Raw genomic sequence first — 23,878 nt, 5'->3', positions numbered from 1 at the left:
TCTTGCTATTTCTAACCAGGTCTACAGATAATCTTCCCGCAGTATCTGCAAGAGAAGTTTGTACAGTCAGCCTTGAGTTACATCATGTGCAATGGCGAGGGAGAGTATGTCTGTCAGAACAGCCAGTGTCGCTGCCAGTGTGCTGAGGAGTTCCCACAGTGCAACTGCCCTATCACCGACATCCAGATCATGGAATTTACACTGGCTAACATGGCCAAGGCCTGGACTGAAGCTTATAAGGACCTGGAGAATTCAGGTACACAGACTACTACCTTGAATCCTTCTAGCAAAACCTAGAAAATGACATAACCTAACTGCAGTTAAGACTAATGTAACAGTACTTGTCCACGTTCATGGGTTCAGGGTCAAGTGCAGTAGCCCTCACAGTGCAGTCACACATTCAGCCTTCACAGAATGAAACAGTGGATATCATAAGACAATATGCTTATATGATGTATCATCACTGTTGGATTGATGGCAAGGTAAGACTGCAAAGTCATCTATACAGAATGGAGAGTCAGACGGTGTGATATTTGTTCCTGAGTTTCTGTTTATGCATGAATGTGTGTAAAAACAAAAGTGTGTATAAGTATGAATCAATAAGCATGCATAAGTTATATAAGTGTGTACGTGTTTTTATATGACACATAAGCACATGTGTATGTACACATATGTCTTATGCATATATAGCAAGATAAAATTATGTAGATAGTTGAATACACACAAAACTGAAATTTACTTTTCTGATAATTTAGCTAGTCCCTACATTTCCTGGTTCAGAATAATGAATTACAGTGAAGAAAAGTCAGTTATCCAAGGTCATAAGTGGGTCAGGTCTAAAGTTGGACATTTGCCTTCTTGAAGCTTTGAATTCTATCAGAAACTAATTATTTAACCATTTAAAAGATGTAAATGATTATGAAGTTCCAAGTGTCTATGAGTAAGTATAAGGATCAGCTAGCACTAAGGATTAGCTAGGACATAGACATGCAGGCAGTGTGACCAACAAAGTGAATGGTGGTCATGTTGAAAACAACTGGAAGTCTCATTGTCCTGTGATTCAGAGATTTCATTCACAGGTTTCTGCAGAGTGAAAACCCTAGTGTAGATCAGGGAGTAGATGAAGAAATGTACAGAATGGCTGGCATATTTAGAAGTGGAATGGACAGAGCTAGATGATAGTTTTCTTGGAGAGTTTAATCGAAAAACTGAGATGATGTCAGGGAGCATGGCTTGAAGATGTATATTAGATAACATTATAGTTGTTGCTATCCTTTGGCTAGAACACTCATGAAAGTTTGAAATCAAGGTAATACAGTTAGCTTTAAACAGGATAAGTTTAAGGATCCTTAAGAATTCCAAGAAGCTTCACCAAGACATAGTACACTTATGTGTTTTAACATCTGTTAAGTGAATAACCTACTCAATAGAGCTATATTATAGTTTGCTAAACAATTTTATATATCCTCCTATCTGTTACACTCATGTGAAAGCAAGTACAGTGTGTCTTCCCAGGGAGCAGTAAGGACTCCAATACTCAGACTCTTCCCTGAATCTCTTTGTAAAGGGCAGCGTTGGTAATGGAATCCCTGACTCCGAACCTAGCTCTCACAGCAATCTTTTCATTTTATTAATTCTACTGAACTCTGTAGAACTGATCCCCCTCATCTGATAAATGAGAGGTCATGATTATGTTTTGAATATCTGAAGGTATCTAAGTCTTTAGCCACAAAATCCTTTGACCAAACAAAATCTTATCTCAGAGCCACTGTGTATCACAAACAAAAGCAGACGTTCCCAGGAGTTAATTTGAAATGATTGGTTACCATGAACTTGAAACCCCAGCCTGACAACATAGAAGATCCATCAGAGATTCTGCTCCTCCAGGGTCATGCAACTCGGATGGAGCTACTGTGGATCTTATGAAGCTGTCTCCATTAGTCTCTCTCAAATTCTTGGATCTGTAAAGCAGCATAATCATGATAGAAGGGCATTATGGTGATTCTCGGCCTCAAACAAAATAGATTTGACAGACTCCTTTTACAAAGAACTGCTACTAATTACTAAAATTCCAAAGGAAATGCAGGATGTCTGCACTAGTAATAAGGAACTCTAGTTTCAAAAAGAAGCTACTATGAGTGGGTGAGTAACGGGACAGCATGTGAGATGCTGCAGAATAAGAAAATGCTAAATGATTTGTTTTGCTCGTTTTCCTTATATGGTATCCATACACGGATCTCCTGCACAAATCCCTCTGAAACAATTTCTCAGTTTAAGATATATCAGCTAATTGAAAACAAGTATCTATGTCGTGAACTTGTTCTTTTTTCTTTTATTTGTTCAAGTCCTTACCCCTGGGAGGAAAATTAATAAAATAATCAATTTTATGGTTTCACAATTTCTAAATTTGGATTAGATACAGTTATACCAATTTGACAGATGTATTAATGTGGGCCCCATATTCTTCACTTGTCAATATGGTATTTGAATTTTTTATATTTAACTCTCATTACGAAGTTTCTAAATGTCTGACTGAAAACATTGGTGTTTAGAACATTTTTTCCCTCTTGGTATGCCAAGAGTCAAGGCTTCTGTCTGTGTGTTGAGAAGGAGTACAATTCGTTAAGTGAGAGCTTGCATTCTGGATCAAGGCTGCAGTTTCAGTGTTACTGCCTACTGGCCACTGACCCAAGGCAAGTTTGCTGCCTCCTTTCTTCCAAACCTCCAGAGGGAGACACTACAGATATGTACTTCCTAGGTTTGCTGTGAAGATCATTGATGATTTCCAGGTGCTGGGGATTAGCTTCTGTAACTATTGAGAGCTATGCAAGTTGTCCTTATATAAATAAAATAAATGTATGTATGGGTCTGAAGTTCCCTTGAATTTTTAATAGCATGAAATAAAATTCTTCAGCTGTAACAAATGTATTTGGTTTTGTTTTGGTTTTGTTTGCTTATTTTTTCACTTTACAGCTTGATCCAAAATCCCTCCCTCCTCTCCTCACTGTTCCACCCTTATACTCTACTCCATCCTGTTTCCACTCTCTTCAGAGACAAGGATGTCTCCAATGGGTACCTACTCACCCTGATACATCAAATCACACCAGGACTAAGTGCATCTTCTCGTATTGAGACTAGGCAAGACAGCCCAGCTATGAGAAAGGCATCCATAGGCCCATAATAGAGTCAGAGACAGCCCCCAACTCCAATTGTTAGGGAACCCACATAAAGACCAAGCTACACATCTGCTATAAATATATAGGGGTCTAGGAGACTGGCCCATGAATGGTTGATGGTTCAGCCTCTGTGAGCCCCTTTCGGACCAGATTACTTGAGCTCTTCTTGTGGTGTCCTCTGCCTGCCTCAGTCCCTCATCCCGTCCTTCTACAAGACTCCTCAAGCTCTGGCTTGTTGAGCTGTGGGTCTCTGCATCTGCTTCCATCAGCTGCTGAATGAGGCCTTTCAGAACACAATTATACTAGATTCCTCTCTGTGAACATAGACAAATATCAATAGCGTCAGGGGTTGACTTTCTCCCATGGGATGGGTCTCAAGTTGCGGTAGTCATTGGTTGGCTCTGTTCCACCTTTATTCCTACACTTCTTTTAGGCAGGACAAAATTGTGTTGAAGGTCTTATGGGTGAGTTTGTGTTCCCCTCCCTCCACTGGAAGCCTAATGTGTATCCAGGAGGTGGCCACTTTAAGTTCCATTTGCCCCCTATTAAGGGTCTAAGCTAGGGTCACACAGAAAGACTCCCAGGAATTTCCCCTGTCTAGGGCTGCCTCACCCCACTGATTTCTGTTGTCTCTGTCAGCACTCCCCACTTGCCTCACCTGGTCTGTACCTTATTCCCCTGCCCACTAACTCCCATCCAGTTCCCTCCCTCCATCTATTTCAGATTTCTCTTTTATTTCCCCCTTCTGTGTGATATATAAGTAGTATTTCTTGGGTCCTCCTTGTTACATAGTTTCTTTGGGTTTGTGGATTATAGCATGGTCATACTGAACTTTACGGCTAATGCTCATTATAAATGAGTTCATACTCTTTCGGAGTCTGAGGTACCTCATATGGAATGGTATTTTCTAGTTCCATCCATTTGCCTGAAACCTTTTACCTGCAAAATGACCCATATTTTGTTTCCTTTTCCACTGCAATTGAGAAAGACACTGAGGAAGGATGGTGTGGCTGAGTAAGTGTCAGAGTAGATAAAAGCAGGTTTTGCTCTTGGTTCTTGAGGTTCTATGTCTGTTATCTTTCAAAACACAAACAAACAACAGAAACAACAACAACAAAAAAACCCATTTTGTTGTTCTAGGCTTTAGTTTCCCTTCTATGTGGATCAAGAAAGCTGAGTTAGGTTATTTCTAAGGTTATATCAAACTGATGCCTGACATGTTGCTCATAAATTCAGATATTGAGAACTAGTGCTGAAACGTTTCCTAAGAGACCTCTTAACATGTATTAAATTGTAATTTCCCAGCACTTGAAAAGACGTTGACACCTAGGACTTCAAATGACAGATCATGAGTGTAGAGTTTCACTTCCTTCAGTCCTCCATAAACCCTACAGGTTACATCAAAGAGAAAGATTCAGTTGGGTGCTACTATGGTTTTAACACCACTCTAAATCTACCAGATTCCTGTCCTTCAGTGGGAAAGAAGACACATGGATTTGTTCACTTAGCAGGCAAAAATAACCAACTAGAATTTATTAATTGTTTTCTTCACATTCATTTTCAGTTACAGTTCTACCAAAATCATAATAGTTTAATTTTCTATGCAGATTGGCTAAAATGTTTTTAGAAAAATAAGAATAGTAATTTGATTCAAAAATCACTGTTAAGTGTGAATGCAAAGGGTGTGTATTGTAACCTGACATCTACATGGTGAAAGTTTGTAGAACCTTATCTTAAATGTACATATCTCCTATAGGTACCTTTCAATACAGGCACAATGTTAGCTGCACAGCAGACTATGCAATGTTATGCTGGCTTCATTCAAATTACATGGTCGTTCATGGGCAGATGGAGCTGAACATCAAAAACGAATACAGGACTGACCTAAAACCATCTGGTGTGCTCTTTCCTGGAGAAGATCTGTTTCCTGTTTCTCCACCTCTCAACATTCCTTGGTTGCCTTTAATTCTCTGTGTATGGCTGAGGCCTTATGGGAGTTCCCAGGTCCACTTTTGTACATCCACTCTTGTCCATGCTCACTCATGATAAACAGACATGTTGGTTAGACTGTATGCATGTGGCTTCTATTCTGTCTAGAAGGCACACTCTCAAAACAAACTTCTTGCTATTCTGGCTCTAAGAATCTTTATGGCCACTCTTCCTCAGTGTTTCTGGAGCCTTATATGTGGGAGTGGTTGTGTATGTGTATCAGGAGGACTGGACTCCACAGTTCTGTATTCTGATTGATTGTGGTAGTCTATAATGATCTCCTTCTGATGCAGACTACTTTGCTTAATGATGATAAGGAGTACATTTATATATGAAGATTTAGAGCTAGGAGCATCTGGGGAGATAGAACATGTAACATTTGTCTTTCCAGGTCTGGGTAACTTCATGCAACATAATCTTTTCTCAATACATCCATTTACTGGCCAACTTTACAATTTTATTTTTCTTTATAGCAGAATGGTATTGTGCAGTGTATATGTACCACATTTTTGTTATCCCCTTTGTTGCCTGGAGGACATTTATATTGTTTCCATTTTCAAACTGTTATGAAGATAGTGGCAATACTGAAAGAAAATGTGAGAATTAAATCTTAAAACAGGAATTCAAGTGGTGGCTGTCCTGCTCACATGTTCTCTCCCGACTCTTGTCTCTTGTCAGATGAGTTCAAGTCATTTATGAAGCGTCTCCCAAGCAACCACTTCCTGACCATTGGCAGCATCCACCAGCACTGGGGCAATGACTGGGACCTGCAGAGCCGTTACAAGCTTCTGCAGAGTGCCACTGAGGCTCAAAGGCAGAAAATCCAGCGTACTGCCCGCAAGCTCTTTGGCCTCAGTGTGCGCTGTCGTCACAATCCCAACCACCAGCTGCCTAGAGAGAGGTATGTGCTCTTCCTACTCTACTTCTACGGTGTCTTATAACCCAGTTGCTCAGTGTCAGCCAGTACACTCTCCTAAAGTAGATGGATATGTGCTTCAAGTGGCATAGTAAGGCCTCTTTAAGGAAGGCAGTCCATGTTTCTGACTGCCTTTGGTTCTTGCAACTTTCAAATTCCATATGCTTTTTGACATATACTATCGTTCTCTGTCTACAAGTTCTCCATCTACAGTTTACCTAACCTCAGATTGAAATTATCAAAACAAAATTTGCGTTTCTATTGCACTTGCTTAGATTCTTTTTCTAGTCACCTTTTTCTAAACCACATGATAAAAGTATGTTAAATGAAGGATTATAAGCACTCTGAAGATGACGTAAAGTGTGGAGGATTCTCCATGGGTAATATACAAATGCTACCTTCACTTCATTTAAAAGACTTGCACATTTGCTGATTTGAGCATCTGTGTGCAAAGTTTAGAAATCAGATTCCTAATAATGGCAAATGACAAAGGAAATTGAGTCATGAGGGTCAGTTTTGCATTGTTTGTGCCATTTCTAATCTGACCGATGATGACTTCCAACCCTGATACCAACAACTCTATTGCACCCTTCAGTTTGCTTAAAATGCATTATCTGTACAATTTTAAAAGTACTTGGTTAGGAAGAGTTTGTATCTCTTCTCAATGATAAAGGAACTGGGCTAACTAGTTAACCAGACAATTGAGGTAGTTGAGGACCTCTGATCAGGGCCTAAAGTGAAGTGGAACAAATGTATCACCAACTAGTGAAAATTTTAAGGAGGATAATTCAGGCCAATCGCCTCAGTGTATGATCGTATCTAAAGATAAGTGCCCGCATCAGTTCACAGTTGCCTTTTTTGCCTAGACTGGTTCTAGCTTTGCCCTGTCTTGTACCATTTACACTGATTTCCAATGGGAAATACAGGAATGAACAGACAGGGTCTACCTTTTCAATGAAGAAGCCAGTATTCAATCTCGGTTGTTCAAACTCTATTCTTCCAGGCAATTTGCGATCTATCTGCAGTTGAGAAGTTCCTATAGCATTGTATCCAGAGTTTCAATGAGGCTATCACAAGATTGCCATAAAGCGGTTTGGGAGCATGGTGGGGTAAATCCAGGTGGGGAGACTGAATCAGACTTGTTATCCTGATTCAGTCAGAATAGTTGTATTATCCTTCATTTTGTGTTGCGAATAGGATCTTGTCTTTTATTTCATTCAGAGAAAATATACAATTTTTTAACCAATGAGACAATTTGGGGACTAGGAAGATAACCTAGTGATTAAGAGTACTTTTTGCCTAATCATGAGGACTACCAGGCTCATTCCGTACTCGGTGACTAAGTTAAACATCTGGCACAAATATGTAACCTTAACTCTAGTCAGGAAGGAGGCAGGTATGCTGTGAATTGTTGGCTATTTACTTAGCTGAGAAAACACAAGACTCAAGATTAGGGAGAAGAATTGCCTCAGAAAAATATGTAGAAAATGAGAGAAGGGGACACTCTCTTTGGTCTTTGCGTGTATACACATGTGTGCACACCTTCATGTACACATGCATGCATGTGCGGGTGCACACGCACGTGCCAGCGCACATACACACACACACACACACACACACAAGTATATTTTGAAAAATCATGTCAACTTTATATAGCATGATCTGTCTTGGCCACAGTGTGTGTGTGTGTGTGTGTTGTGTGTGTGTGTGTGTCTGTGTGTGTGTCTGTGTGTGTGTTGTGTGTGTGTGTGTCTGTGTGTGTGTGTGTGTTCATTTTCCTATTGTGAAATTCAGAACCCTGAATTTCAGAGAAATGAAGTCACTAGTTCAAAGCTGCTACATTTAATCAGTGGTTTTCAAATGGGGTTGACTTTGTCCCCAAGGAGTGTGTGGATATGTACAAGGACATTTAAATTGTCACATGCAATGATATTATACAGGACAGTCTCTTAAGGAATTATCTGGCTCCAAAAGTCACGAAGAATGAGATTTAGACAATCTGTTGAAAAGCATAAGTTAAAATTGCATTTAAATCTATAAATTCAGATCTGTCCTCTGAAATTCCTGGTGTGCTAGCACACAAGGCAAGAATTAATTAATATTTCTCCAGACAGTTCAAGATGTGTTTCCCACATTGAAACTTTCTCCTCTTTTGTTTCTACACCTAGAGCTAATGTTGCTTCTTCTGTGACATCTTCCCTGATTGTATACAAAGTGTTCCTTAGTCCAAATTCTCACTTATATAAAACCATGTTTCTTAGTGTGCCATCTCTCTCTCCTACACTGTGACGTGTATCCTTACACACTAGTGCTGTTCATCTTTGCTTGCCTCAGTCCTTCCAATTCTGAGTCCCCTGCATTGTCTCTCATTTGTAATAACCATTTGGGGAGTGAAATCGATTATTTTTTCTGTCAGTTGCTGATGTGCTGCTGTACTGCTGAACCACAGACTTGGAAAAGGGTCTGTTCACAAATTGACTTCCCTGTTGCACGCAGCAGATGCCCAAGCTGCCACCATAAGGGAGTCTCTGAAGTAGAACCACTAGATTTATCAGGCCTATGGCAGGTGACCAGCCTCAGGCACTGTTTGTGGCTCATAAGTAAGTGAATAGAGTCCACAGTGCTGTGAAAGATGGTTCTCAGAGCAGGAGTGAGGAAAAGTTCCTATGTGAATCAGAAAATAAAATTTACCTCAGGTGGGTATTTTGTAAAGGTTATTTCAGCTAAGTCCTACAGACTCAGCAGCTTAAATGGCAGACATCTATTTTGCTACAATTCTAGTAGCCAGAAGTTTAAATACAGGCTTTGGTAAGGTTGTTTCTTCTGAGGACTCTATGGCTTGTCCCGTATGTCCTGTGCCCTGGGTTTGTTTCACCCAGGTATGTCTGTGTCCTCATCTTCTCTGATTTAGAACCAGTCATACTGTATTAGCATGCATCCCTAATGAGCTCATTTCACCCTAAAAAAAGGCATCTGAATACAGTTCTAGCTGTACTGCGAGAGCAGGTCTTCCACATTTGCATTTGCAGGGGAAGTTAAATAACCCAGCCCATAACACCAGAATGCGGAAGCCTTTTAACATACTTCCTCATATTGTGGAGCCCCTCACTCCTAAAATTATTTTGCTGCTACTTCATAACTGTAATTCTGCTATTGTTTAAATCACAATGTGAATTTCTAAAATGCAAGATATTTGATATGTGATCCCCAAATGGGGTCATGAGCCACAGGTTGAAACCATTACTCTTAAACATTTCTGTCACATCTTTAGATGAAGAAACTGAGTTTCAAGATGGAACAAAGAGAAGTAAATCTGGGCAAAAGGAGCAATATTTAGCCATTGCAAGACAACACGTACATCTGTAATATTTCTTATACGTCACTTCAGAAATTCAAAGTAAAGATGCTGGGGAAGCACATTAATTAAATTCGCAAAGAAATCCACAGGGCATAAACCTCCACTGACACAATGGGATAGGTGTCAGATATTCATTAGACAAATACAGAAGGGACCAAAATAGTAGAATGTGTGAACTGTACTGTCCGCGAACCTGAACTTGAAAGATGAATTTGACTATGCCTTAGTATTAGTGACGCTATTTCATCTTGGATAAGTGACTTCCTGATTCAGAGCTCAAGTGTCCATCACTGTGCTTAACCCATTCTTTCTGCTTGTGGAATTTGACAGATGTGGATAGCTAGAATTACCATACTGATACTGGGATCTTTAAATACAGAGCTCTGGGTGTTGGCCTGCCCACCTGAAAAAGAGAAAGCTTAGCTTAATCCCAACATTCCTTCCACTCTCTCTAGTAGTGTATCTGGAATCCGCAGTTGGCAAGTCATTAAGTTATGTTCATATACAGAGGGATGAATGCTATACTGCCGAGGGTGGGAGCATAGAAATGAGGCTCTGAAGCCTTCTCAGGGGAGCTGAACTTCCTTGGCCTGGCTGTGGGCTGCTTCCTGACATCTGAATCTGAGGCTTTAATAAGCATTTCTCAGACTAGCAGGGCACCTCTCTGCCAAAGAGCGGTGTCACACAGAGGTGATAGCAGTGAGAACCTTGAGCCACCTCTAGCTGAGCCGGTTTATGTTTGCAAATGAACTGATTGCTCAGCTTCAATTTGTCTGCTTGTCGAACGCCATAGGAGCTGAGTGCTCTGAGCAGGTGCTGTTTTTGCAACAGGTGCCACTGCCGTTTTCACATGTCCGCAGAAGGGTGGCACTGAGGCAGGATGAGGGAGGGGGAGAGCAAAGATCATTTACTGTACCCAGCTTGGAGTCAGTTCTTTTTGCCCTTTCCCAGCCATCAAGCTTTATGTAAGTACCTGCATCTCATTTGTGGCACTGAATAATGATAATTGCATTCAGGTTAAGTATAAGGATGAAGAATTTTAAAATTTAAAGACCTAGTGAAATATTTGACTATAGTCAAAAGTGGCAGGGAATTCATTTGATATGCAAATGCCTGATATTTTGTTGTCTTACATGAATTCATTGCTTCATCACATCACAATTTCATAAACCAGGTACTGTTACTATACTTTATGAGTATAGGCATAGGAATGAGGCAAAAGAACGTTGGAAATGTACCAAATAATTATCAGTCATTATTGATACTTCAAAGGAATCATTTACCTTTTAGTGAGAGGTCAACCCTGGACGTTTGGAACTTTACTTGATCAAAGTTTATTACCAGATTACTAGGCAGAAGACTATCTTGGCTATTTATACGAAAAAAAGAAAAAAAGACTGAAACTCTCAAAACCATGCACTATGACCTTCCATGATTGTATAGGTTGATACAGTTGGAGGATTCTCAAATTGGCTGAGGCCAGTGTCCTTGGGTGACTTTCCTCAGTGGACCGCCAAAGCACCTCCCTCACAGAGTTGGCAGTTGATGCTGGTTGTCAGCTGGAGGCTCAGCTGTGGCTGTCAACTAGAATGCATACCCATGTCCTCTACATGTCACTTGTTCTCCTTGCAGCATGGCACCTGGGCTATGAAAGGAGGACATCCTGAAAGCAAAGGAAGTACTAAGATTTCTTCAAACATACCTTTGTCAGCTAAAAGGAATCATGTCCATTTTAAAATATCGCATAGAATATTGTGAGGATCTTTCCAATGTACGATATGCCACAGAAATTTTCCCTGCCAATCCCTTTTACTTTTGGCATACGCTATTCCTGGAGTAGGATATAGCACAAGGGCAATTTCACGGGTCGGGTAGGAAAAATCCATGACAGCAAACCCACAACTTTATAACCCCTCAAGCCTAATGGGAACCACATAAATGGTTGGTTCAGTGGTGCTTACCAGCCACAGTCTGGAATTTGTATGGTTGTGTCCCTTGCCTTTCGCTAAGCACTACATGTTGAAGGGGGGGTGGGTTTTACTAATTTTTGGTATTTGTATAGCCGTGAAGAGAGCAAGCCTGCTTAATATGTAAATCTAACCTAAGAGTGTTTTTATTTTTTATTAGCAAATTTTTGTTCTTGCACAATTTTATACATACGCATTATTTTGATTCTCCATTCTTATTTCCTTTCTGTCCTTACCAAGCCCTTCCTCTTCCCGTGGATATCTATTTACCTTTACCCTTTACCTATTCACTAGTTTTGGCTTAATTTAGTTTCCTATGGAATTTAAGTGGAATCATCTATATGATAATTAGTTTGGAACTAACCATTTGAGTCTGGGGTTCACTCATTAGATATATACATAGAAACGATATTTCTCCCTCTCCCCAAATCTGCTGGTTGCCAACAGATCAGATGTATATGGTAGAGCTCCAGGAGTCCCTTGCTCATTTATAGCTACTGTTAGAAGGAAGCAATTCCTATGGATTCTGCAGTATGCACAGCTCTTGTGATTCATGGTGGTCATTGTTTTCTAGATCTTGTTTAGAAGATGATATTTTACCCCCCCCCTTTACATTTTTAAAGATTTACATTTTCTCTGTCCCCCTTTCTGAAATGTTTCTTGAGCCTTACAGGAGTGATGTTAATTTCTTGTTAGGGATGAATCCTCACACATCTTTTATTGTCAGCATCTTGTGCAACCATGAATCATTGCAAGATATTTCTCTCTTTCAGGCTGAAAAAATCCCCTTCTTCTATGGGTATAAACACAAACTTTTAGGGAATGTTTGAAGATATGATAAGTGAGATAAAAAAAATCATCTTACTTGCTCCTAAATTGTGTGTTTTAGAACAAGTTTACTATTTGGTCCCCTTATAGAGTAAACCCCTCATCAAAAAGAAAGTAATTAATTAATTATCCCTATAACAATGAGACTGCTATTATACCAATAGACATACATCTCTGGCTCATTTTTCTTATACTTCAGAGAATTTGCAACTGTGAGGTAATTACCCCACGGCCTCCTGCATGTCACCATGGGATTAGGTACTATAAAAAACACTATCATTGAGTATAAATGGAGATCAAAGAAACTATACCCTATAGGGAATATAAGATTAATAGTAATGACAGCAATAATATCAATGATAGCAGTAATGCACACCAAGAACACATAATTATGTAATGAGCAGGCAATAGTTTAGCAAATAATAGAACTCATTATGTGCAGATTTTTGAATCAGACTCCTTAGGTTGAAATCCCAGCTCTATTACCAGATAGTGATTCTGACATGAGGTACTAACATTTTTGTACCTTGATTTGTTTGTTAGTTTGTTTTGTAAAAGAAAGCTAATAATATTACATAGATCATAAGAGTGTTTAGTGAATTATAGGTTTTTACCCACATGAAAGAATAACAGTGACCTTAATAAGCAAAATTCTCAATAAAACTAGCATTGACATTTTACCTATTAATGTCTTATAAGACCCTTATTACTGAATAATACAGAGTCCTGGTAGTTATGGTATGACACATCTTGCATTTTACTCTTCTCCTATTTCTAGGGAGTATGTGTTATTGATCCGTTTTATGGAAAAAAAGAATAGATGAGCCAAGAGATGTAATTAATATATCTTAGCTTATACCAAAGATGAAGAGAAGGTTTAAAATTATTTTGCTGGCTACCTAAATTAGCTGAATAGGAAAAGCTCATATTATCAAAAAAATACTGTGCAAACAGATTTCTGTTGTGGAGGGATACCCAGGTTTCAGTGTGGTGATATCAAAATAGAGATTAAATTTTCATGATTAGAGGTGTGATAGACAAGGTTCAAGGTTTATAGGTGCTGATCCTATGTTTGAGACTTAAAAGGTGTCTCTCTGATGAGGGTTATGGTGACTTTTCAGTTGTGGGGCTTTGAATCAAGCTTTGAACCCCAAGCAAGAACTGGGCAGACATTCTTTAGAGTGGAAAGAGTCTTAACCCAATTCTGGATAATGGAACAAATGTTTCCTGAGAAGTTACCATGTTCATGGTTTTGAAGTGCCAAGATAATTTATAAATATATATGGAGAGAGAGAGAGAGAGAAAGAAAGAAAGAGAGAGAGAGAGAGAGAGAGAGAGAGAGAGAGAGAGAGAGAGAGAGAGAGAAAACATAAGGTGCAGATTGACTATGTATCTGCTAAGATCAGTTGCTGACTGAAGTATCTCTGATCTTTTTGATAATGATCCGGCTAGGCTCTGGTCCAACAACACTCAGCAGGCAGGACAATTTGTAGGTCAGAGATTTTGTGATTTGTTGGCCTTCCCTGATTATAGAAGGTGGGACAGTTTAGGCTCTGTTTCCCCATTTAGTGGGAGTCTTTGCTAGGGTCACTCCTGTAAATTCCTTGGAGTTTCCAGTGCACTAGCTTTCTACCTCTCCCTGAAATGCACCAAATTCCATTTATTTGTCTAAATATCCCACCACCACCACCACCACCACCATCACCACCATCACCACCATCACCACCACCACCATCACCACCATCACCACCACCACCACCACCACCACCATCTGATTGTTCCTGTTCTCAATCCTACCATTCTGTCTATATCCCTTTCCCCAGGATTCCTTGCATTTCCTCTGAAACTCTCCTTGTTTCTTAGCCTCTCTGGGTCTGTGAACTGTAGTATGATTGTCTTTTAGTTTACAGCTAATTTCTACTTATAAGTGAGTAATAGTATGTTCGTCTTTCTACTTCTGTGTTACCACACATAGTATATTTTTTTAACAGCTGAGTAATACTTCATTGTGTAATTGTAACATATTTTATTTATTCGTTCTTTGGTTGAGGGACATCTAGGTCATTTCTACTTCTAACTCTTACAAATAAAGTTGCTATGAACATAATTGAGCAAGTATCCTAATGAAAGGATGGAGCATCCTTTGGGAATATGCCCAGGAGTGATATAGCTGGGTCTTGAGAAACCATCATATTGGCTTCCAAAGTGGCTATACAAGCTTCCATACCTACTAGCAGTAGAGAAGTGTTCCCCTTGTTCCACATCCTCACCAGCATAAGCCACCACTTGTTTATTTGAGCTTAGAAAGTACAACAGGTGTGATGTAGAATCTCAAAGTTATTTTGATTTACATTTAACTGATGGCTAAGAATTTTGAACATTTCTTTAATTGTTTCTTGGTGATTTCTCTGTTGGGAATTCTGTTCAGATCTGTACCTCATTTTGAATTGGATTATATTTAGTTTGTAGATATCTAGTTTCTTGAGTTCTTTATGTATTTTAATTATTAGTTCTTTGTCAGATTTGGAGTCAGTAAAAATCTTTCCTATTCTGTGGACTGCTGTTTTTTTCTATAGATTGTGTCCATTGCTTTATAGAAGCTTTTTGGTTTCATAAAATCTCATTTATTAATGGTAATTCTTAGTGCTTGAGCAATTGGTATTCTGTTCAGGAAGTTGTCTCTGGCAATGCTTTTAAGACTATTCTCTACCTTCTCTTATCTTTAGGATAATGGAACAAGTGTTTCCTGAGGGGTTACCATGTTCATTGCTTTGAAAGTGCCAAGATAAATAACACCTATACCACCACATGTCCAGTCCAGGAAGATTATAAGTTCAATTCTAAACTCAGCCAAATGACTTTTGGAATTTCATGTGTGATGTTCCATCTCAAGGTTTTGCTATACCATTATGGATTTTTATTAGTATATAGAAAACCTGTTTCTAGTTTGAGACTCCTGTGGTCTGAATTATAAGGTAAATCAGAGGTCCATAGCAAAATTTCATGTGACTCTGTCATCATAGTCATTGCATTATGCAGTTAAAAATAAGATCCGAGACATAGATTCTAGTTTGGCTATTCAGACTTTTGATTATTGGAAACCCAGATAATCTGACCCGATCACATATGTGCGTGAAAACACACACACACACACACACACACACACACACACACACACACACACACACCCCAAACAAACAAACAATTTCTCAGTGTGTAGGCCACAGTAAACTCAATATTTCAGCAATTGTGCTTCTACCTCTTGAATACTAGCATTAGAGAGGTGGGTGTCCACACCCAGCTCAATTCCTGGTTCTCTCATATTTAACATGAGAATAATTACTTTTTATCTATCAAAGGCCATTTTTTGTATTAAGTACAGTTCAGAAATATGGATTATTTGAAGAAACAGAGCAATGCAAGTAAGGTGTACTTGAATCCAAACTCAAAGGGAAAAGAACAAGATTGAGTTAAAAGCCAATGTAACTAGTTGGTGTGTGTAATCTGATCCACCAGTGTTAGACATTAATCCATCACCCCTATCATCTTACTATTAGTGAGGTAGCACTAATCCATCTCACTTCTTTGAAAGAAATCATTAAAGCACAATGATGCAAAGTTGGATGGTAGAGTTTTGTCATGGAGGAGACCATGTCTACTTTTATAATACTCATTTAATATTCTATCCAGGCATGAAGGGAAATACTCACAGATACTTATAAAGAAACTGTTCTCAGTACTGGGATGTTCTTATTGCTAAAGGGAGAGGGAGAAAGTAAAGATAAAGAAAAAGAGTTTGAGATGTGAAAAACAAAGCCTCTCGGGAAATGCTGTATTCAGATATCCTCTATGCAAAACTGGGACCATTAACTGACCATCATGACTACCAGCACCATGCAAGCCTTTGGGGGTAATTAAAGATAAAAACAACAATGTCTTCAATCCACCATTGTCTATATGTGGTAGGGTATAAAAGACAGTGTTTTACAAAGGAGGTACCTGAATTCAAGTCATCATTGTCCAATATGGCATACAGATTGAAGAGGAAACAATCGTAACTCATTTTTAGCTCACACAGTGATGTTTTCTTTATGGGAATTCTGAATTAAACTCATTTGGGAAGATAAGGTGATTTTTCTTTTGGCAAAACAATTTGAAAACAATGAGGCTTAATTATCTCTGAGGTCTTTCCCAGGTTTATGAAAAATAACACTTAGAGGAATCGTTCTATTCTGACATATTGGTAGAAGGTCAGAAAATTGAATCTTTGAGCAGAGCTGCTCTCAGATAATGCTAATTAGTCAAATTTAATGAGTACCCTGTAGTTCAAACCATGATCAGCTTTTGCCTGAATATAGAATACTCTCTTAACTAAGTGTCCCAGAATCAACTCTGATCACTTTTCAATTTGTACTCCCAGAAGCTATCAGAATCATTACTTAAGAAGCATATTCAGCCTTGTCCCCAGTCTACTTGAAGCCTTTTGACAAGTACTAATTTTGATGAAAAGAATGAAATTATAAGATGACCTATAGATCTGATAAAATTTGGCCTGTGCCAAGTTCATATATATAGGTTGGTTTTTACCATTTCCTATATTTTAGAAATGGTCCCCACTAATTTACCTCGCTTAAATGTGTGAGTACAGCGTACTTTACAAGTGGCCTGTGGCCATTCCTCTTCTCTGGATAGTAACTGTTTTTTTGCTTTCTTAACTGTACCCCTTTACCTGTTCTTCAAATCTAAAGTCAAGTAGTCCCCTTTGGTGATCTCGTTCTTACTATGAAAAATCTGCCTTGTGTCTCATTCCACATGATTTCTTAGAACTGAAACTTTCTATGTGGATGGTAAATCATAGTTCACCTTTATACCATAATTTACTGACCACAGTACAAAACTATCATCAATGTACAAACACCTCTATAAACATTCTTCTTCATCTTTTCAGAACTTCTTAGCACAGAAACTGTCATATAATATCCATTTGGAAAATTTTTCAATAAGTAAAGAAAGCAATTATATTTTCCTCAGAATGTGTCCGGGTGACATACTGACATCATCTTGTCAAAACTGAATGTCATCAACTTGCCAATGACTTCTAGTTTTTCTGTATACATTGATGTGTTTTGATTACCATTTTTCCTCATTTTTCCATTGAAAGATTGAAGACTAAATAAATTAAGCCATTTGGTCAAAGTCACTTTGAGAATTTCTGAAGAAATCAAAGCTAAAATTAAGGCACTGAAATTGATATTTCACTGTAGTAAAATCAAAGCAGCTGGTGTAAACTGTCTTCAACCATTCTGGATACAAATCTTTTAAAATATATTACTTTGGGAAAACTCCTGTTGAACCACATAAAGATAAAAAGAAGAGAGAAGGAGGATGATAAAGAGAGCAAAAAAAATACAAACATGAAAAAGGTGAGAAGAAAGGAAAGGAGGAGGAGAAGGAAGATGAGGATAATTAATAATAATTAATATTAAAATATTCTCTCAATAACTATAAACAGATATTTTTAAAGCTTATTAAATTTAGCAAAAATGAAGTGGTGTTCTTTGCAGATATTAGTATGTGATTTATATCCTACCATTACTTAATTGTAAAAGACGATTATATTGTGAAATAAAGCAGAAAAATAGATTATTCATTGAGGGTAAATAGCATCATTATTTGCATTTCCCAATGACACTTGGACTTTGATTTATTTTTACTCCTGAAATTCACATGGCTTTGACCCGGTAGTGCAAGTTATAGCTAAGCACAATGTAATTATGCATTGTTGAAATAAAAATCTCTTGGAGACATATGCCTCAGACTCTAGTCCTGGGGCCTTAGCTTCTGAACCCTTGTCAGCTTTTAACATACTTTTTTATTCCATTCAGTGTTTAATTGGTGTCTGTGGAAAGACTCTGGTTACCAGAATAATTATAATCTCAAATCCAATGACCCTTTATATCCACACTGGTTCCCACTTGTCTCTCTGAACTTTGCATTTCCTTGTTCTGGACAAAATCTCCACAGACTTCTGAAGTGGGACCCAGAGGTATGGTTACTTATATTTTATTGAAATCAAGTTAGTTTCTAATTTATTAGAATGTCAGTCTAGGCCTTGCCTTTTATTATGTGTGCGACCTTCAGAAAAATAAATCTGCCTAAGTCCTCTGTTTTCTTATCTGCAGTCAGGATAAGAACAGGAACCACATGGAGTCAATGTCACAGTCAAATTATATGACAACTCTCTGTAACGTGAAAAGAAATGTAGACATGGAATATTATCATAATCATGAACAGAGTCTAATGAACCTTAGACCACTGGTTCTCAAACTTGTTCATTCTGTGGCTCTTTGATACAGTTCCTTATGTTGCATTGAATCACAATCATAAAATTATTTAGAAAGTACTTCATTCATACTGTAATTTTGCTACAGTTATGAATTGTAATGTAAATATCTGATATGCAGGATATCTAATATGTGACCCCCAAAGAAGTTAGGTCCCACAGGGAATGAGAAACATCACCCTAGAGAAAGGATATAGTCACAAGTGGATCTTTCTGTTATATAAGGTAAAATATGAGCCTAGCAAAATATAATCCAGTGGTGAAGATGAGATATAAATTAGAATTCTCATCCCTGTAAATTCAGACACTTGAAGATATGACAGCATTTGCCTTTAAGAAAAACTTGACTCAGTATTTAGGTATCCAAACTTCAGTTAGTGGTGAGGAATATAAACCTGTGTTCTTACCCTCAAAAGCCAGCAATAGAACATTTAATGTTGCATGTTTAGCACAGGGCAAGAAAAATAAAGCAAGTCCTCTAACCAGATCACGATGGAGTGCAAAGATTGTTAATTGAAAACGAAGAAGAAGAGTAGAAGTAAAATTGAGTAAAAGAAGATGTGTGTACATGCTATACACATGTTCTACAATGCAAACAAGCTACATGTAATTTTGTTCTAACTTACAGTGTATAGTCTTTCCAAGTCTTTTGGAAATTGAGCCAAGCCCACTTTAAGGGTGTTTGTATATTCAATCTGACATTGTGCAAACTTCCCTACATAAACCATTTTCACAGTTATGCAGTATTTTTTTTTCATTAGTTTATTCGGTTTAGACTCATAAGAATCAATCTAAATGAATGTTTTAAGAATTTTTATGAACTCTCCAATCGTTCTGTTTTTATTTAAATTAATTGCCTTCATTTTTATTAACTGGTCTATATTAAATTTTGTTACATAGTTCAAAGTTTTTTTCACAGTCCGGAGAAATCAGCTGAGATATCATTGATTTATTTTATCATTATCTCCATGATGTCGTGATACAACTGATATAAGCATATTCAAGACAAATCAGCCAAGAGAGTTCTGAATGACATGGACGTCTTCTACCATCTTATCTGATGGAAGCAGAGAATCAGTTTTCTGGCAGTAATTTGCATAGATGTCTGCTAAGAAAGCCTTTCCGACTGGGCATAGAAACTCTTATTCCTTCTTTCGTATCATTTTAAGAAATATTTTTATTAATTCTTTGAGAATTGCCTATCTTGTATGTTGACCGTATTCATCTCTATCCCTCAATGCCACCAATATCCACCCCTGCTTCATACCAACCCGAGTTTGTATGGTCATTTGTACAGGAGACTATAACCTTTAGAGTCCAACTTGTGTTGTCCATAAACTCTTTTTTTTCTTTTCCAAAACATTTTTTTTTATTAACTTGAGTATTTCTTATATACGTTTCGAGTGTTATTCCCTTTCCCGGTTTACGGGCAAACATCCCCCTCCCCCCTCCCCTTCCTTATGGGTGTTCCCCTCCCAACCCTCCCCCCATTGCCGCCCTCCCGCCATAGACTAGTTCACTGGGGGTTCAGTCTTAGCAGGACCCAGGGCTTCCCCTTCCACTGGTGCTCTTACTAGGATATTCATTGCTACCTATGAGGTCAGGGTCCAGGGTCAGTCCATGTATAGTCTTTAGGTAGTGGCTTAGTCCCTGGAAGCTCTGGTTGCTTGACATTGTTGTACTTTTGGGGTCTCGAGCCCCTTCAAGCTCTTCCAGTTCTTTCTCTGATTCCTTCAATAGAGGACCTATTCTCAGTTCAGTGGTTTGCTGCTGGCATTCGCCTCTATATTTGCTGTATTCTGGCTGTGTCTCTCAGGAGCGATCTACATCCGGCTCCTGTCGGTCTGCACTTCTTTGCTTCATCCATCTTGTCTAATTGGGTGGCTGTATATGTATGGGCCACATGTGGGGCAGGCTCTGAATGGGTGTTCCTTCAGTCTCTGTTTTAATCTTTGCCTCTCCCTTCCCTGCCAAGAATATTCTTTTTCCTCATTTAAAGAAGGAGTGAAGCATTCACATTTTGATCATCCGTCTTGAGTTTCGTTTGTTCTAGGGATCTAGGGTAATTCAAGCATTTGGACTAATAGCCACTTATCAATGAGTGCATACCATGTATGTCTTTCTGTGATTGGGTTAGCTCACTCAGGATGATATTTTCCAGTTCCAACCATTTGCCTACGAATTTCATAAACTCGTTGTTTTTGATAGCTGAGTAATATTCCATTGTGTAGATGTACCATATTTTCTGTATCCATTCCTCTGTTGAAGGGCATCTGGGTTCTTTCCATTTTCTGGCTATTATAAATAAGGCTGCGATGAACATAGTGGAGCACGTGTCTCTTTTATATGTTGAGGCATCTTTTGGGTATATGCCCAAGAGAGGTATAGCTGGATCCTCAGGCAGTTCAATGTCCAATTTTCTGAGGAACCTCCAGACTGATTTCCAGAATGGTTTTACCAGTCTGCAATCCCACCAACAATGGAGGAGTGTTCCTCTTTCTCCACATCCTCGCCAGCATCTGCTGTCACCTGAGTTTTTGATCTTAGCCATTCTCACTGGTGTGAGGTGAAATCTCAGGGTTGTTTTGATTTGCATTTCCCTTATGACTAAAGATGTTGAACATTTCTTTAGGTGTTTCTCAGCCATTCGGCATTCCTCAGATGTGAATTCTTTGTTTAGCTCTGAACCCCATTTTTTAATAGGGTTATTTGTTTCCCTGCGGTCTAACTTCTTGAGTTCTTTGTATATTTTGGATATAAGGCCTCTATCTGTTGTAGGATTGGTAAAGATCTTTTCCCAATCTGTTGGTTGCCGTTTTGTCCTAACCACAGTGTCCTTTGCCTTACAGAAGCTTTGCAGTTTTATGAGATCCCATTTGTCGATTCTTGATCTTAGAGCATGAACCATTGGTGTTTTGTTCAGGAAATTTTTTCCAGTGCCCATGTGTTCCAGATGCTTCCCTAGTTTTTCTTCTATTAGTTTGAGTGTGTCTGGTTTGATGTGGAGGTCCTTGATCCACTTGGACTTAAGCTTTGTACAGGGTGATAAGCATGGATCGATCTGCATTCTTCTACATGTTGCCCTCCAGTTGAACCAGCACCATTTGCTGAAAATGCTATCTTTTTTCCATTGGATGGTTTTGGCTCCTTTGTCAAAAATCAAGTGACCATAGGTGTGTGGGTTCATTTCTGGGTCTTCAATTCTATTCCATTGGTCTATCTGTCTGTCTCTGTACCAATACCATGCAGTTTTTATCACTATTGCTCTGTAATACTGCTTGAGTTCAGGGATAGTGATTCCCCCTGAAGTCCTTTTATTGTTGAGGATAGCTTTAGCTATCCTGGGTTTTTTGTTATTCCAGATGAATTTGCAAATTGTTCTGTCTAACTCTTTGAAGAATTGGATTGGTATTTTGATGGGGATTGCATTGAATCTGTAGATTGCTTTTGGAAAATGGCCATTTTTACTATATTAATCCTGCCAATCCATGAGCATGGGAGATCTTTCCATCTTCTGAGGTCTTCTTCAATTTCTTTCCTCAGTGTCTTGAAGTTCTTATTGTACAGATCTATTACTTGCTTGGTTAAAGTCACACCGAGGTACTTTATATTATTTGGGTCTATTATGAAGGGTGTCGTTTCCCTAATTTCTTTCTCGGCTTGTTTCTCTTTTGTATAGAGGAAGGCAACTGATTTATTTGAGTTAATTTTATACCCAGCCACTTTGCTGAAGTTGTTTATCAGCTTTAGTAGTTCTCTGGTGGAACTTTTGGGATCACTTAAATATACTATCATGTCATCTGCAAATAGTGATATTTTGACCTCTTCTTTTCCGATCTGTATCCCTTTGATCTCCTTTTGTTGTCTGATTGCTCTGGCTAGAACTTCAAGAACTATATTGAATAAGTAGGGAGAGAGTGGGCAGCCTTGTCTAGTCCCTGATTTTAGTGGGATTGCTTCAAGTTTCTCTCCATTTAGTTTAATGTTAGCAACTGGTTTGCTGTATATGGCTTTTACTATGTTTAGGTATGGGCCTTGAATTCCTATTCTTTCCAGGACTTTTATCATGAAGGGGTGTTGAATTTTGTCAAATGCTTTCTCAGCATCTAATGAAATGATCATGTGGTTCTGTTCTTTCAGTTTGTTTATATAATGGATCACGTTGATGGTTTTCCGTATATTAAACCATCCCTGCATGCCTGGGATGAAGCCTACTTGATCATGATGGATGATTGTTTTGATGTGCTCTTGAATTCGGTTTGCCAGAATTTTATTGAGTATTTTTGCAGCGATATTCATAAGGGAAATTGGTCTGAAGTTCTCTTTCTTTGTTGTGTCTTTGTGTGGTTTAGGTATAAGAGTAATTGTGGCTTCGTAGAAGGAATTCGGTAGGGCTCCATCTGTTTCAATTTTGTGGAATAGTTTGGATAATATTGGTATGAGTTCTTCTATGAAGGTTTGATAGAATTCTGCACTAAACCCGTCTCGATCTGGGCTCTTTTTGGTTGGGAGACCTTTAAAGACTGCTTCTATTTCCTTAGGAGTTATGGAGTTGTTTAACTGGTTTATCTGTTCCTGATTTAACTTCGATACCTGGTATCTGTCTAGGAAATTGTCCATTTCCTGAAGATTTTCAAATTTTGTTGAATATAGGTTTTTATAGTAAGATCTGATGATTTTTTGAATTTCCTCCGATTCTGTAGTTATGTCTCCCTTTTCATTTCTGATTTTGTTAATTTGGACACACTCTCTGTGTCCTCTCGTTAGTCTGGCTAAGGGTTTATCTATCTTGTTGATTTTCTCAAAGAACCAACTTTTGGTTCTGTTGATTCTTTCTATGGTCCTTTTTGTTTCTACTTGGTTGATTTCAGCTCTGAGTTTGATTATTTCCTGCCTTCTACTCCTCCTGGGTGTATTTGCTTCTTTTTGTTCTAGAGCTTTTAGGTGTGCTGTCAAGCTGCTGACATATGCTCTTTCCTGTTTCTTTCTGCAGGCACTCAGCGCTATGAGTTTTCCTCTTAGCACAGCTTTCATTGTGTCCCATAAGTTTCAGTATGTTGTATCTTCATTTTCATTAAATTCTAAAAAGTTTTTAATTTCTTTCTTTATTTCTTCCTTGACCAGGTTATCATTGAGTAGAGCATTGTTCAATTTCCACGTATATGTGGGCATTCTTCCCTTATTGTTATTGAAGACCAGTTTTAGGCCGTGGTGGTCTGATAGCACGCATGGGATTATTTCTATCTTTCTGTACCTGTTGAGGCCCGTTTTTTGACCAATTATATGGTCAATTTTGGAGAA

General features: G+C 38.5%; 1 protein-coding gene across 2 annotated transcripts in view; it reads left to right on the top strand.

Moving 5' to 3' along the window:
- The window catches only part of Brinp1 (BMP/retinoic acid inducible neural specific 1), a 201,960-nt gene that overhangs the window by 158,080 nt on the left and 20,002 nt on the right, over nucleotides 1-23,878 (top strand). For both annotated transcript variants that reach the window (XM_006238272.5, NM_080482.2), the window contains 2 exon segments: nucleotides 20-256; nucleotides 5,844-6,066. In XM_006238272.5, the coding sequence (XP_006238334.1) occupies nucleotides 20-256; nucleotides 5,844-6,066 (460 nt within the window).

The sequence above is a fragment of the Rattus norvegicus genome, chromosome 5 (genome assembly GCF_036323735.1).
Source record: "Rattus norvegicus strain BN/NHsdMcwi chromosome 5, GRCr8, whole genome shotgun sequence".
Classification (NCBI taxonomy): domain Eukaryota; kingdom Metazoa; phylum Chordata; class Mammalia; order Rodentia; family Muridae; genus Rattus; species Rattus norvegicus.
This window is presented reverse-complemented; position numbering and strand designations above follow the sequence as displayed.